Source organism: Lactuca sativa, chromosome 4 (assembly GCF_002870075.4).
Source record: "Lactuca sativa cultivar Salinas chromosome 4, Lsat_Salinas_v11, whole genome shotgun sequence".
Taxonomy (NCBI): Eukaryota; Viridiplantae; Streptophyta; class Magnoliopsida; order Asterales; family Asteraceae; genus Lactuca; species Lactuca sativa.
This window is the reverse complement of record NC_056626.2, coordinates 46,278,757-46,292,809: the sequence shown is the minus strand read 5'-3', so window position 1 is coordinate 46,292,809 and position 14,053 is coordinate 46,278,757. Positions and strand designations below refer to the sequence as shown.

General features: G+C 33.5%; 1 protein-coding gene across 1 annotated transcript; it reads right to left on the bottom strand.

The window, feature by feature from the left end:
- Positions 1 to 393: 393 nt before the first annotated feature.
- On the bottom strand, positions 394 to 4,347 carry LOC111914726 (DExH-box ATP-dependent RNA helicase DExH16, mitochondrial). Its single transcript, XM_023910434.2, has 16 exons — positions 4,080 to 4,347; positions 3,645 to 3,708; positions 3,394 to 3,515; positions 3,124 to 3,314; positions 2,911 to 3,051; positions 2,701 to 2,823; positions 2,477 to 2,554; positions 2,218 to 2,386; positions 2,031 to 2,143; positions 1,843 to 1,923; positions 1,628 to 1,693; positions 1,476 to 1,540; positions 1,344 to 1,389; positions 1,142 to 1,258; positions 940 to 1,031; positions 394 to 856 (listed from the first exon to the last, which is right to left on the bottom strand). Exons 1-16 carry the CDS (start codon positions 4,141 to 4,143, stop codon positions 784 to 786), a joined length of 1,605 nt encoding a protein of 534 aa, XP_023766202.1. The 5' UTR covers positions 4,144 to 4,347; the 3' UTR covers positions 394 to 783.
- Between the last annotated feature and the right edge of the window lie 9,706 nt (positions 4,348 to 14,053).

Genomic DNA, 14,053 nt, shown 5'->3' with positions numbered 1-14,053 from the left:
ATCCTTAATGGAATGAACTCAAAAATTATATCACACAATCCCCAACACAATTGTTTAGACAAAAGTTTAACACAACTCAAGTTTACAATATATATATATATATATATATATATATATATATATATATATATATATATATATATATATATATATATATATATATTCTCAATCATAAAAATAGATGCAAGAAAAGAAAGTAAAGAAGATAGGAAAGAAGACTTGTACATCGAACACCAATAGTTAAGAGTGGTTTACACCTTGGAGTCGAGTCAACTCCTATAGACACTTTAAAGTGGTCTCAAACTGTTGTACAAGAGCGATACTATTACATTACAACTAGTCACTATAATGAGATAAAGACTTACTCAAGCTAATTAAACACTTACATAAAGATAATTTTACATCTAAATAAAATTCAAGAAAGCATAACAAAAAAGTTGAATAAATCGATTAAAGAGAAGAAGCAAAACATGTGTTATACAACTTACAGTGTTTCTACTAAGCAATGGATGCATAAAGATATTAACAAATGAATTTTATAGTTTATTTTTCTAGTATGTAAAATGTAACACATGTGAGATAAACTATAACCGCATCAAAACATGTTCTTCATTGAATTTTACATGATCCTGCATCAGATTAGTAGTACAATTGCTTGTTTGTTAAGCTTTTAATACCTGAAAGTGGTCGTGTCCAATAGCTATATTCAATGTTCTTCTCTTTGATGTAATCGAATGAAACAAAAGTTATATTTTAGAGATTAGACTGAAACGTCTGTTGAAGCTATCGAAATTGTTTTAACTTTTTTGGCATCGGCTTCTGAACCCCTAGTCTTTCCAAAAACTCCTCAATCAACCTGAAATATTAGATTCGCAAAGTTAAATTAGGGTTTAATAACTTTCGTAATTAAAAAAAAAAAAAAGGCCTAAGATTACTTACATGCCACAAATTGATTTTTGTGATGATGCGAGATCTCGATCTGGGAAGGAATCTTCAAGCCGGAAGCTTAACCACACGTAAAGTTCCAAGACCTTGAGATATAAGACAAAGTATAGTGTTAGAAAATCATTATAATAATAAATTGTTTTTTATTATTTTTTATAAATATTAAGAAAGAAAAAAAAAAGACGAGAGGCTTAACCTTATGAATAGATTCAAGTTCCTTGAGTTCAGTTTGAGTCTTTGGGACTTTCAGCGTGCCTGGAGTAAATATTTCTCTAAGTCGCACAATTCGTTTCTTTGCATACGTATGTGCAAACTAATTTACAAAAAATAAATTTTGTTATCATCATCTAAAAAAAATATTTCAAAGAAACTAAATATTATAATAGATAATTAATTACCTGTGTGAGACCCTGAGATAAGATTTCATCACTCATATCAGCAGGACTATAGAAAAAAAAACAATTTTCAATAAGTTGAAAAATCAACAAAAAACAAAAAATATATATATATTTAAAGGCAAAAGGATGTACCTAAGACAAAAAAGGTACTTATCATGCAAGGAAATTGGTAGCTCATCAAGTACTGCAGCAACTTTCTATTGTAATAAATCGATAATTAAAAAAAAATTATATCGAAAATTAGCAAAATTGAGAAATTCCTAAAAGTTTAGCACAAAGCATACCAACATTTCTTCACAATTAGCAATAAAATAGTTTGCTGATAATTTCGCATTCTCCACAAATTGTTCCTGAAGAAAGAAAAATCAAAGATAAATAAAGAGAACTTTGACACCAAAAGTAAAGGGCAGTTTTCGTAATAAGAATATCATTAAAGGGCTTGTTGGGTAACTTCAAACATAAGCAAATGAAAGTAGGAAATAATAAATTAATAACTAACCAGTATTTGGCACAGACCAATATTTAGATGTGAGCGAGAGTACATGTATAAAAGGTCAAAAGTAGGAAATAATCCAGCACTCTGCATCAGAAACATAATTTTTCTTTAATAACCATATAAAAACATTAAAAATGTTTTTTTAATGGTGATAAGAAATGAATATATATTGTATTAAACTATTAATATACCTCTAAAATTGGAGATGGGCAGTTTATTGATGAATGAATCAAGGGTAAGTCTTTTGGATCCAAACAAGTCACTTCACCAACAGGAAATTTAGATCCATATCTACCAGCTCTACCTACAATATATATTGATTTATAAATTATAAATAGATATATAGAAATGTATTATAATGTTGGATATAAAAATTACCAGCAATCTGTTTGATTTCTGGAACAGAAAGTGGACGCATTTCAAATCCATCAAATTTTTCCATTTCCGAAAATATAATTCTAGAAATGTTAAGATTGAGTCCCATTCCAATTGCATCACTTGCTACAAGAACATCAAACTCACTACTTTCATCATTAAACATTGTTGCCTAAAGTTTTCATAAAAAACATTATTAGTTCAAAAAGTTTTAATGGAATCATATAATTATAAACACAAGAGAAAGAAGTAAATAAAATACCTGCCTTGTTCGAGTCTCTGGAGGCAATGAACCATATACTACAGAACACAAATGTTTCCCATCATCTTCAATTTTTCTCTAACAACACAACATAAACATTTGTAATACATTCTAGAAACTATATATATATATATATATATATATATATATATATATATATATATATATATATATATATATATATATATATATATATATATACACACACATACATACATACGCACCTTGAGTTTATATATTTTATGACGTGAGAAAGTGACAATGCAATCACCAGTTCTAATATTTGAAAAAGATCCAAGGGGGGTTTTTAAAGGCACTAATGGTGATAGCCTCTCATAATATTGTACCTAAACAAACAAGAAAAATAGTGGGACAACTTATTTAAGATTTATGACATCATCCACAAACATTATTTCAAATTCAATAGTCAATACCTGTACATTGTCACCAGTGACACTTAAAATTTCTTGAATTAGTGGAACAGCAGCAGAATCTCCACATAAATGAAGCTCATTAGCTGGAATTCCTAAAAGAGCACGTGTAAATGAAAATCCACGTGTCCTGCATCCTAGCATCTGCATATAATTAAAAAGACAATGTTCATTACTTCATTATGTAATAAAATAAACAAATACTCAATAACAAACCTGAATTTCATCAATAACAGCACAGTCATAATCAGATGTGACATCAGCCATTTCTACTGTGACAGCTTTGTGTTTTGCACCTTCAACAACTTCTTTTTCTTGTCCAGTAATTAAATCACAGGGAATTTTTGCTTTGTTCAATCGTTTTGCTACCTCCCATGCCAATAATCTTAAAGGGCCACAATAGATACCTGATTCAAAAGAGATGCACAAACTTTTAGCAGGATTCTTGTGTGAGAATCTTTACAAAGGGAGAAACAAAATTGATACCAGAAGAACTGAGCTCCAACTTCTTTAATGCATGATATGTCTTCCCACTGTTTGTAGGTCCCACGTGAAGAATTACATTGCGCTTCTTTCTTCGAGCAATTGGATACCATGTGTGAGGGCGACTATAATGTATGTAATAAGTTGTATGAATTCCCACATAAAGAGATAGTAACAATAAGAAAAAAATCATTAAACATCTATTTTGTGTTGAACAACTCGGAAGCATAATCGTGCATATGATGTGTTCTTACGTGAGGTCTGTGAAATCAAACTTCACTGCACCAGTGGAACTGCTAAATTGCCTTGAAGGAACACCTATATGAAGTGAAGCTCAAAATGTTAGATCCCAAATAGATGAATTTGGAGATAAAAATGGATGGGCGAATCTATTGTAACAACAAACACATCACAGTTCATTTACATAGCAAGAACATATGCACTTTCTCTCTTCTCTTAGTTACACCTTCTCTTAGGAAAAGAATCGCGTAAAACCTAGTCTAATTATATGAATTATGTTACTAAACGCCAGCAATAGTTTCCGGATTGTAGTACTTTGTTGTTTCTCCTAGCATAGATTGCAAGTTTTTCGAAGAAAACTTCGAAGCTCGTAGCAATTTTGAATTTTTGAAGAAATGGAATGATAAACGTACAAGGAAAGGAAACTAGGAAAGTATTTTAAAAGGTACCATTGCAGAGAAGAGTACGAGAAACTGTCGACGAAGAGAGTCCCCTGCGAAGCAAGGCCGCCATATATATTGTGTATATATACAAAGAAATGATGCTTTCCCGGTCGCCGGTTGGTGGTCGACGGAAAGAAACACCCTCGCTTAACTGCGCCGGAGGATTCGCTAACAACACGGCCAACGTCTTGGCGGTGTTTGATCGGGTAAATTCGATTTTGACTTTTTTAAGATTCAGAATACCTAAATTTTCAATTGTTTTCTTATCAGAACAAATTAGTGAAATAGGAATGTGGTTTGGCTAAAGTTGCGCGTTTGGTTCCTATGTTTTGTTTTGCACTCGAACCATCCCCACGTTTTTTTTTTATTACCCGCCTGGTCCTGGGTCCGTTAGTCGTCAATTCCAAACGTTAAGTCCCCCACGTGCTTCGCACATGAGGGGTATTTTCATCATTTTATACATGGCGCCTAAATGTAATGCCAATCATTTCTTCATTCCGATCATTTTACGATCACCTCCCTCTCACACACACACTCTCTCTCACTTAATCTGTAACTCATCAAAATCGAGTAGAAACCCTAACTCCTCAAAATTTTGCAAGAATCATCGAAGCAACAATGGTGAGTTGGAGGATTAGAGCAAACATGGAAGAAATAGACGTTGAAAAACATTACGGTAACCCCTCATTTTCAAAAGTTAAATTTATCACTTACAAATTTCAAGCTAATAAGCTGAAGCTTTCTCTTTTACAGCTGGTCATCCAACTATCTTCTCCATTAGATTATTCTATGGTGGAGAGTTTACGAAGTTTCCTGGAATGAGGTACGTCAAGGGCAAAGAAAGATACATTGATCTATTGGACATTGATGAGTTCTGTGTACACGATATTGATGAGATGATGGAGACCCTAAGTTGTGTTGAGGAGGGTAAGTTGCTTTATTACCACTTCAAAATACCCTTTTCAGATTTGGACTTTGGGTTGTTTGCATTGGCTAGTGACAGTGACATTAACCATTTGGGTACATATGTGGGTAAACATAAACTGATTGAAGTTTATGTGAACATGGTAAAACAGTGTTGCATACATATACAATGTCATCTACCCCTAGTAAAGTTAGGACAGAAGAAATCGTTAATCAACCTTCATGTAGTAAAAGGCTATTTTTGGAATGGAAGGAAACTGAAACAGGGGATTGTATTGGATCAAGTAAAGCAGATGTTGTGCCAACAACAGAAACTGAAACTAACCAAATTGATGCCCAATGTGAAACACAAGGTATATTTGATGAATTTGATGAAATTTTAAATGAAGAACCTGGAGGGAATACTCATGAAAATGACAATAGAGATGATGTTGATGATAGTGGTGATAGTGATGATAGTGAGTTCTTAGTAGACTTAGATAACCTCCTAGATGAACCTAAGATAGACATGAATGAGTTTTTGTTAACTATAGATGAAGATATAGAGTGGGTGGGTGATCTTGGAGGGTCAAATGTCAAGGAAACAGAAACAAGGGAAATTGATGATATTGAGGTTGTAAACAATGAGGTATTCTTATATGAGTCATCATCTGATGAAGGTGGGAGCAACGGGAGAAGAAAATCAATTAAGGCAATTCGAAGGGCAATGGAAAACAGTGAAGCAAGAGTTAGTGATCCATTCTATGTGTACAAAAAATTCACCTCATCTGAAGAATTAAAAGATGCAATAAGACAACATGCTGTGGAGACAAGGAGGGAAATAGACTTCATAAAAAATGACAAAAACAGAGTGAGAGCTATTTGTAAAGGTACTATCCCAGACCTTGGTCAACTTGATCCATGTGGGCCCAGTCAAAGCAATAAAGAAAGTGAAGAAAAGAAGTGTCCATGGGTACTTTATGCTAGTAAGTGGGAACAAGATGTTGACTGGGAGATCAAGACCTACGAAAAAGAGCATAGATGTCTACAAACAAGAAAGCACGCGACCAACCAATTATCACATGCCTTGAGTACATTAGAGAGTACCTTAGGTTAAGGATTGTGAGTGTCCAAAACGTAATTGATAAGGCTGTTGTGATGGGTTTTGGTCATAAGACATCCAATGTGCTCATACAAACCCTAATGCTTGGATCTAGGTTTCTCTATTGTACATGCTTTGAATCCAAGACTATAAACCCTAATTCTAGCATATGGAAATCAATATTAACATATAATTAGGTTTATGATATTACCTTGATTGTTATGTAGCAATAACAATCCCAATTCCTCCTTGAATTGACTTTGGAAGGCTTAGAGTCACAAGTGTCACTCCTCTAATGGTTCACAAACACCATAAGCAAGAGGATGAAGAGGAGAGAGGATGGAGGCTGCCAAAACCATGTAAAAACCCTAGAAGGAGTCATGTCCACGTTTTTTAGGCATAAGGGATCTATATATAGTGAGGCAATTAGGGTTATCTAACAAGGAAACCCTAATTTGGATGCTTAAGCCCTAAGCAACCCATGGAGCCCTTTCCATAAGGCCTTGGACGATTTCATATGGGCTTCCCCCCATAGAATTCGTCCACCTTATAATAAAAGGCAATCCATGGCCCAAATTGCAATTATCTTATAATTACAATTTCAGTCCCTTAAGTTTAATTAATCTCTTTTAGTCACAAAACTAATTACCAATTAATTATTGACTAATATTAATTAAACAATATGATTTCTCCTTTAATATATTATTCCCATAATATATTAATACATCATATTTAATCCTTTCTCTCCATAATTCATCCTATCAAGTTGCTTTGGTGAAGGCAACCCAAAAGGACCATGCACCATCGGGTCAAGTACATACCAAAATAGTTATGGACTTAGACACTAATCCAACAGTCTCCCACTTGGATAAGTCTAATAACTATTTTGCGTATGACTTCAGATCCTGATCTGCAATCGTAGCTTTCCAAAGCCGCTGTCAACTCTGATCCTATCAGATACGCGTGTCCATAGATAAGGGATCATATATTCCTCCATTCTAGATATCATATGAGATATGATTTCAAATCATTCTCTTTGCACTATATCTCGATTCCGATTTATGACGACTGACTAATTGAACAAATCAGATTAGCCCTAGCCCGGCCGAGCATTTACGTTTGTCATCACAAAATCATCGAGGGGCCCAAAGATATCGCTTTTATCCTACTTTGGATGAAAGGAACGAATAAACTTTGATACAATGCTCGCTTGCACTTACTAACCGAATCACACACAATAATATGTTTTATAACACCAAATTACTGGTGCATTTACAAATTATCAATGTGCAACCAATTTGCAAGATACAACTCACACATCTCGGTTTCAAGAATATAAGATGTTATCGTCTCACCAATCACTCGTGATACAATTCATGGAGTGATCCAAGTGAGCGTGGGTTTAATCCAATGCTCAAATTCATATTCATAAGCACTCATGAACGTTGCAGCAAACATTTGCTTATGTCTAATACTCTTTTAGACATTCCACACACCAATTCATGACAGTCTTCATTCATATCTACTTCCAACATATGAACGACTGTGGCCCGTTTGAATAATTCGATTATTCTTAATAAACTCAATTATTCTGGAAGTCAAAACATGCAAATGTGGAAACAAAAAAATAATACTAATCCCATATGGCCTCAACCCTTTGAGCATAAATAAAACACCTTTTATTTATCACCATATTGATTACTCATTATATGTCGTTTCGGGTAATCAACTTCTTACTTGAATTATTACACTTGTCTCATGCTCCTAGCATGCACACAATGTTTACCTATGGTTCTTACTTTGTGAAATAGATCAAATTGAACACATTTCCAATCTTTCTCATTTCACAACTCCAAATCCTTTTCCATAAGTGAAAGAATATCAAATTCTTACTACTTATAGAATATGCTAGATTCTAACATATTATGCAACTATCCTTTCGTAATGTCACTGCACCAAAGTCACAAAGACTATTGCCAATGATATTACAAAGTCTTCTATCGGAGATTGTTACAAGAAAATTCCTTAGATATGATGTCTCTCACTCAAAGTTCATTCCTTTGAACATCCTTTTGCATAAAAGTTTCTAATCTAGACATAGATTTTCAATATTCAATTCCCTATATGGACACATTTCCATATTTTCCATATGACAACTTATTCTTAATAGAATCTTTTCTATTCTTAATAATGTCGATATGGTCCATTCAATACCATGCTTCCAACTACTCACAAGCAACCAATCCTCGTCGAACTTTGGATTGTCCTTTGATAGTTGTTTAATTATTTTAGTCAAAACCGATTCTAGTCCTTTTTCCCTTTAAATGCGCTAGACATTTGGAAAATTTTAGAATGGTTAAACATTAAAGCATTTTCAATCAATCCTATACCCGAAGCGTATGGGACACGACGCATAATGTTTTATTTGCTATGTTCTCAAAATTCGAATTGTGAAGAGGAATGCCGTAATCATAATCGAAATTTTAAGAACACACTATGTACCCTTGACTAAATTTATTAACATTTCTTAACCTAAACCTTTACATTTGAAATGAAGCATAATATTCTCTCCCTTAATTATAGCAAAAACAACTTTACAACCCTTACGACTTTGCAAGGTATAACTCTTGTTTTCTATAATTAATATTGCCAACTTGCAATACGTGCCTTAATAATCATACAATCATAACATTTATGCTCCCACTATCATGATGATTATTATAAAACATAACATTTATGCTCCCACTAGCTTCGACATGTATTTAGAAACAGCCTAACTTTCAGAAAAACAATACCTATTGAATTTCTTAAGTCCATGTTTCTAGTACTTAATGCTTTGATAATCTTTTATCAAGGCTTCTTGAACTTATACACCTTTGCCATATATAGTTCATATGTGTGTCTAAACAATTAAGATTAATTGCCAAACCTCACAATTCAAATTATGGAAAGGGATACCGTAACCATAATCGAATTCGAGAATGCAATTTTACAATCACTATCTTCTTAAAATCTTTCTTAGTGAAAGCATTTCCTCACAATCATTTTCATGAAGGAGGAAATCTTATGACACTTAGATTTAAACGGTGTATGTGTTCCTATCCATGTGAATTTGTTAAAACCAAAGTTTACGACAAATTTAAACTCATATGGATCGAACTTTCTTAATCTTGATTTCTTGCCTTATGGTAACACAGCTGCCCACCATGTCTTCCAAGTAGTTAAGCAGCTCACCTTTTCCTATCAATGTACCTTTCATTGATTAAGGTGATTTGCATTTTATGCGTTCAAAATGAGAACTCATAGAACTCACATGCATAATTAACTCAATTGGAACCGCACAGAAACAAAATAATGTCAACACGATAGGTTGTAAACCTCAAATCGTGTGCTAGTGATGATCGTTAAGGTTTATTTGATTTGTTCTTGAAACCTTTCAAGGCCTTTAAGACTCCCACTGACTCCATGTCATATAAGATTCTCTTGTCAATAAACATTTCTTGACAAACAAATATTCAAGACTTAGTGTAGTTTTTATCAAAACACTTCATAAATTGGTCTTAGTTGGTCTTTGTCTTATCCAAGACATCACAACTTTCCACATTTGATGAATGTTATAAACCTTCTTAATACTTTTTCACTCAATGTCACAATCTTAACTTTAAGACTTGTTTTGGAACGAAGTATGATTGACTTATTGATTTAACCATTTCTTCAATCCTTGATTCCTCTTCTTAAACATACAATTGTACTAAGACTTACTTAGAGGATCAATTGAGATATGGTTCTTAATCATTAAGACCTATCATAAAGCATAATAGCTACTCTCCCTTCTTCTTAGAATGGAGAAACTTTTATCTTTCTGCCTACTTGATTCTTCTTATTCGTTCTGCTATTGATTTAAACTTTTTCAATTAATTCAGAATTACACTTAATCTTGTAAGTATAATCATATTTACTAAACCTTTCGTAAATCATGACGAATATCTTTGTTACTCTTATGGTGAACTTGATCAACACACAACTTTGTGTACTCGATCTCCTAGTCCTTCACTTGACACCTTGTCAATGAATTAGTCTAATTTCCAAATATGAAATTTCTCATTCATCGTGCAACCAAGTTGCATGATTCCAAATTTCTGTCCAATTGAAACTTGGGCGATGAAAACTCTCCCTATTTGGTAAATTCTCGACTTTCCATAAATAACATAATAAGAACCAAATCCATTATTGCTAATAATATAAACATTCAAACATCAAGTTTTCATATACGCCATTGCAAGGATAAATAAATAATATAAAATCAAAATTTATTTTATTGCAGAAAAAATTTGTCCTTACAATGCAATTCATTGAAAAACTATGCTAATACATCTTTCTTAGCAATCTAATTCTAACTCTAAGTAGTAGCTCAAGAATCTAATCTTCGAGAAATGCGATCGAAATCCATTCCTTCACAGTTAGATTTTGCTCACTTCTTCCCTTAAGCTTCCTTTATTTTCTTCGATCCTACAAAACATCAATTGTAATCTTATCACATTATGTATTAAGAATCTAGAATAGAAGCTTAAAAGAGTTAGCCAATGGATTTTACCTAAAGCAGAGCCATACGTTTCGACTCTCCCATCTCTTAGATCTCTTAGGTAAATAGGGCAGCTTCGTCTCCAATGCCCCTTCTCTTGGCAATAAAAGCAAATCGACTCTTTTGGAACAACACATGGAACTACTTCAGACATTGCCTTTCTCTTATGATCAAACTTTTCGATCATAGCATGTCTTTTGTTGCCATTGTCTATATCCATAGAGGTCTTGAAGGCAAATTCACCAATCAATTTTGCTTTTCTATTGCGCCAAACCATTGCTGATTCAACAGCAATAAGCATATAGGTGAGATCTATAAGGGTCACGTCGCGGTTCATCATATAGTACTCTCTTACGAACTCACTATATGAGTTAGGAAGTGACTGAAGAACCCAATCAATAGCTATTTCCTCACAGACAACGGATCCCAACATTCTTAACCTATCAATGTGTGACTTCATCCCTAGGACGTGTGCACACACCGGCTTTCCTTCTTTATGTTTACTTGCCAAAAGGGCTTGAGTGATCTTGAACTTTTCAAGCCTTTGAACTTGTGGGTTAGGGAGAATAATTGGAGGAGGAGGAGGAAGTGAAGCATGATCTCTTGTTCCTCGATCGAATCGTGGAATATCATCTTCATGTGGAATGCTTGTTCCACGGGATTTGAGAAGACCATAGTTGTCAAACTTTGACATCTACAAAGCGGGAGAAAACGAATTCAAGTTAGTTGATTGATTGAGTCCTTAGTAAATCACCCAAATGAGATTCTAAGGCTAGGACCCAACACAATATTCTACAACTCGGGAGAGGGATGCCGTAACCCTAATTGCAAAATATTTGAAGGTAAGTGAATGACGATTCACTAATTTCCACCACGAAAAACGAAAAAGAAATTTAAGTTTTAAATCTATGAAAACTCCTAGATCCTTTGAGATTCATTGTACTTTCAATGACATGTTTAAATCTCGATATGCCCCTCTTGTTTGTGACTGGGATGCCGAGGATCACAAAGCGGGTGTGAATAACCATGCAAACTACATGATGCCCTCACATGTTGCAGTCACCTATTCGATGTGCCGGTAAACCACACACGCTCCACCAAACTATGACAAACATTGAGTCACCCTTTGCTACCTTTGCTTAGAACCATTTAGTGTGTCGGTAAACCACACACGCTCCACTAACGTCTTCGCAAGGGTACAAAGTGTAATTTCATGGAATTGCATCAATTCACTTTTGCCTAAGTAACTAAGATTGGGAATTTTATGAAAACATTTAGTTACTTTAATAATTCATTATACTTATAATGGAAGGTTTCGTCCTATCCTACCCGTTCGGCTAACGACTCTCCACTAGTCAAGAGTGCGGTGGGTAATAGTGGATACCCATTCAATCGTCATTTTATAGGCAATTTTCTTAAACACCCCTTATAGACTAGCTTCGTGAATGAGGCCTACTAACGGTAAGACTGACTTTTACTCATACATATATATAATGTTAGACTTTTAATGTTATATATATATAGTATATGGTGTATTTTACACTTTTAAAATATTAGGTGGTCAAATTTAACAATTATACTTTTAATTCAATTAAATTGTAAACCTAAACTTTTATGGATTTATTAAACCTCTTTTAATTATACACCTTAATTAATTAATAAAACCATAAGGGTGTAATTTGAACTTTTTCAAAACAATACTAGAGTTTTAGAATTTAACATTCCTAATTAAACTTTTAATCAACTTTTAAATTCCAAAACTTGAGGGTAAGTTTTGAAACATTTCAAAACATTAGAGTTTAGAATTTAAATATACATCAAAATTAAACCATTTAATCAAAATTTAAATTCCAAAACTTGAGGGCAAGTTTTGAAACCTTTTTCAAAACATTAGGGTTTTAACTATTTAAATTTCAAAACAACAAAACTTTTGGGTTCAAATTTAAACTATAAAACCTAAGGGGAAAATATGAAACACTTCATTACATAAGGATCAAATAACAAATAATCTAAATTAACAATTAATTACATAATTATCCATATTTGATTTTTTAATGATTTCTTGCAAAACAATTTACCAATTTAATCAAAATAATTAATCAATTATCACATAAGGAAACAATTATCTTATTAATTGATAAATATCTTCAATTAGATCAAGAATATAGTCAAATATATCATAAAATCGGATTTATATTGATATAATATGATAAGGTAACTATCCATAAGCAAAAACTGCAAAAAATCGCGAAGATATCCCCATCTGACGAGTTGACTCGTCGAGTCAAGCATGGACTCGTCGAGTCTGCATGGACTCGGCAAGTTCAGCTATGGACTCGGCGAGTCCAACCTCCAGAAACCAAAAAATCGAATTTTTGAACATGTAATGCATCAATACAATTGAAACCAGTCTAGGCTCTGATACCACTGATGGGTTTTGGTCATAAGACATCCTATGTGCTCATACAAACCCTAATGTTTGGATCTAGGTTTCTCTATTGTACATGCTTTGAATCCAAGACTATAAACCCTAATTCTAGCATATGGAAATCAATATTAACATATAATTAGGTTTATGATATTACCTTGATTGTTATGTAGCAATAACAATCCCAATTCCTCCTTGAATTGACTTTGGAAGGCTTAGAGTCACAAGTGTCACTCCTCTAATGGTTCACAAACACCATAAGCAAGAGGATGAAGAGGAGAGAGGATGGAGGCTGCCAAAACCGTGTGAAAACCCTAGAAGGAGTCATGTCCACGTTTTTGAGGCATAAGGGATCTATATATAGTGAGGCAATTAGGGTTATCTAACAAGGAAACCCTAATTTGGATGCTTAAGCCCTAAGCAACCCATGGAGCCCTTTCCATAAGGCCTTGGACGATTTCATATGGGCTTCCCCCATAGAATTCGTCCACCTTATAATAAAAGGCAATCCATGGCCCAAATTGCAATTATCTTATAATTACAATTTCAGTCCCTTAAGTTTAATTAATCTCTTTTAGTCACAAAACTAATTACCAATTAATTATTGACTAATATTAATTAAACAATATGATTTTTCCTTTAATATATTATTCCTATAATATATTAATAAATCATATTTAATCCTTTCTCTCCATAATTCATCCTATCAAGTTGCTTTGGTGAAGGCAACCCAAAAGGACCATGCACCATCGGGTCAAGTACATACCAAAATAGTTATGGACTTAGACACTAATCCAACATGTTGGACCGTTAACTCCAACTGCAATAAGTGTGCTTGAAAGAAACAAATCTGATGCAGCTCAATGTGTGGGTAAGTTCCGTGGGAATGGAAAATATCAAGTGAAAAACTTGGAAGGAAATGTATTCTTTCAAGATTGAACCAATTAATGGAAGAAGAATGTGGG

Bases quoted from the DNA above. Each gene is read 5' to 3' on its own strand.
- LOC111914726 (XM_023910434.2), bottom strand. From the start codon at position 4,143: ATGGCGGCCTTGCTTCGCAGGGGACTCTCTTCGTCGACAGTTTCTCGT. The intron at 2,824-2,910 runs GTATTGACTATT...TTGTTTGTTTAG, and splicing joins TCACTGGTGACAATGTACAG to GTACAATATTATGAGAGGCT. The intron at 1,694-1,842 runs GTTAGTTATTAA...TTCTTTCTTCAG, and splicing joins TTGGTCTGTGCCAAATACTG to GAACAATTTGTGGAGAATGC.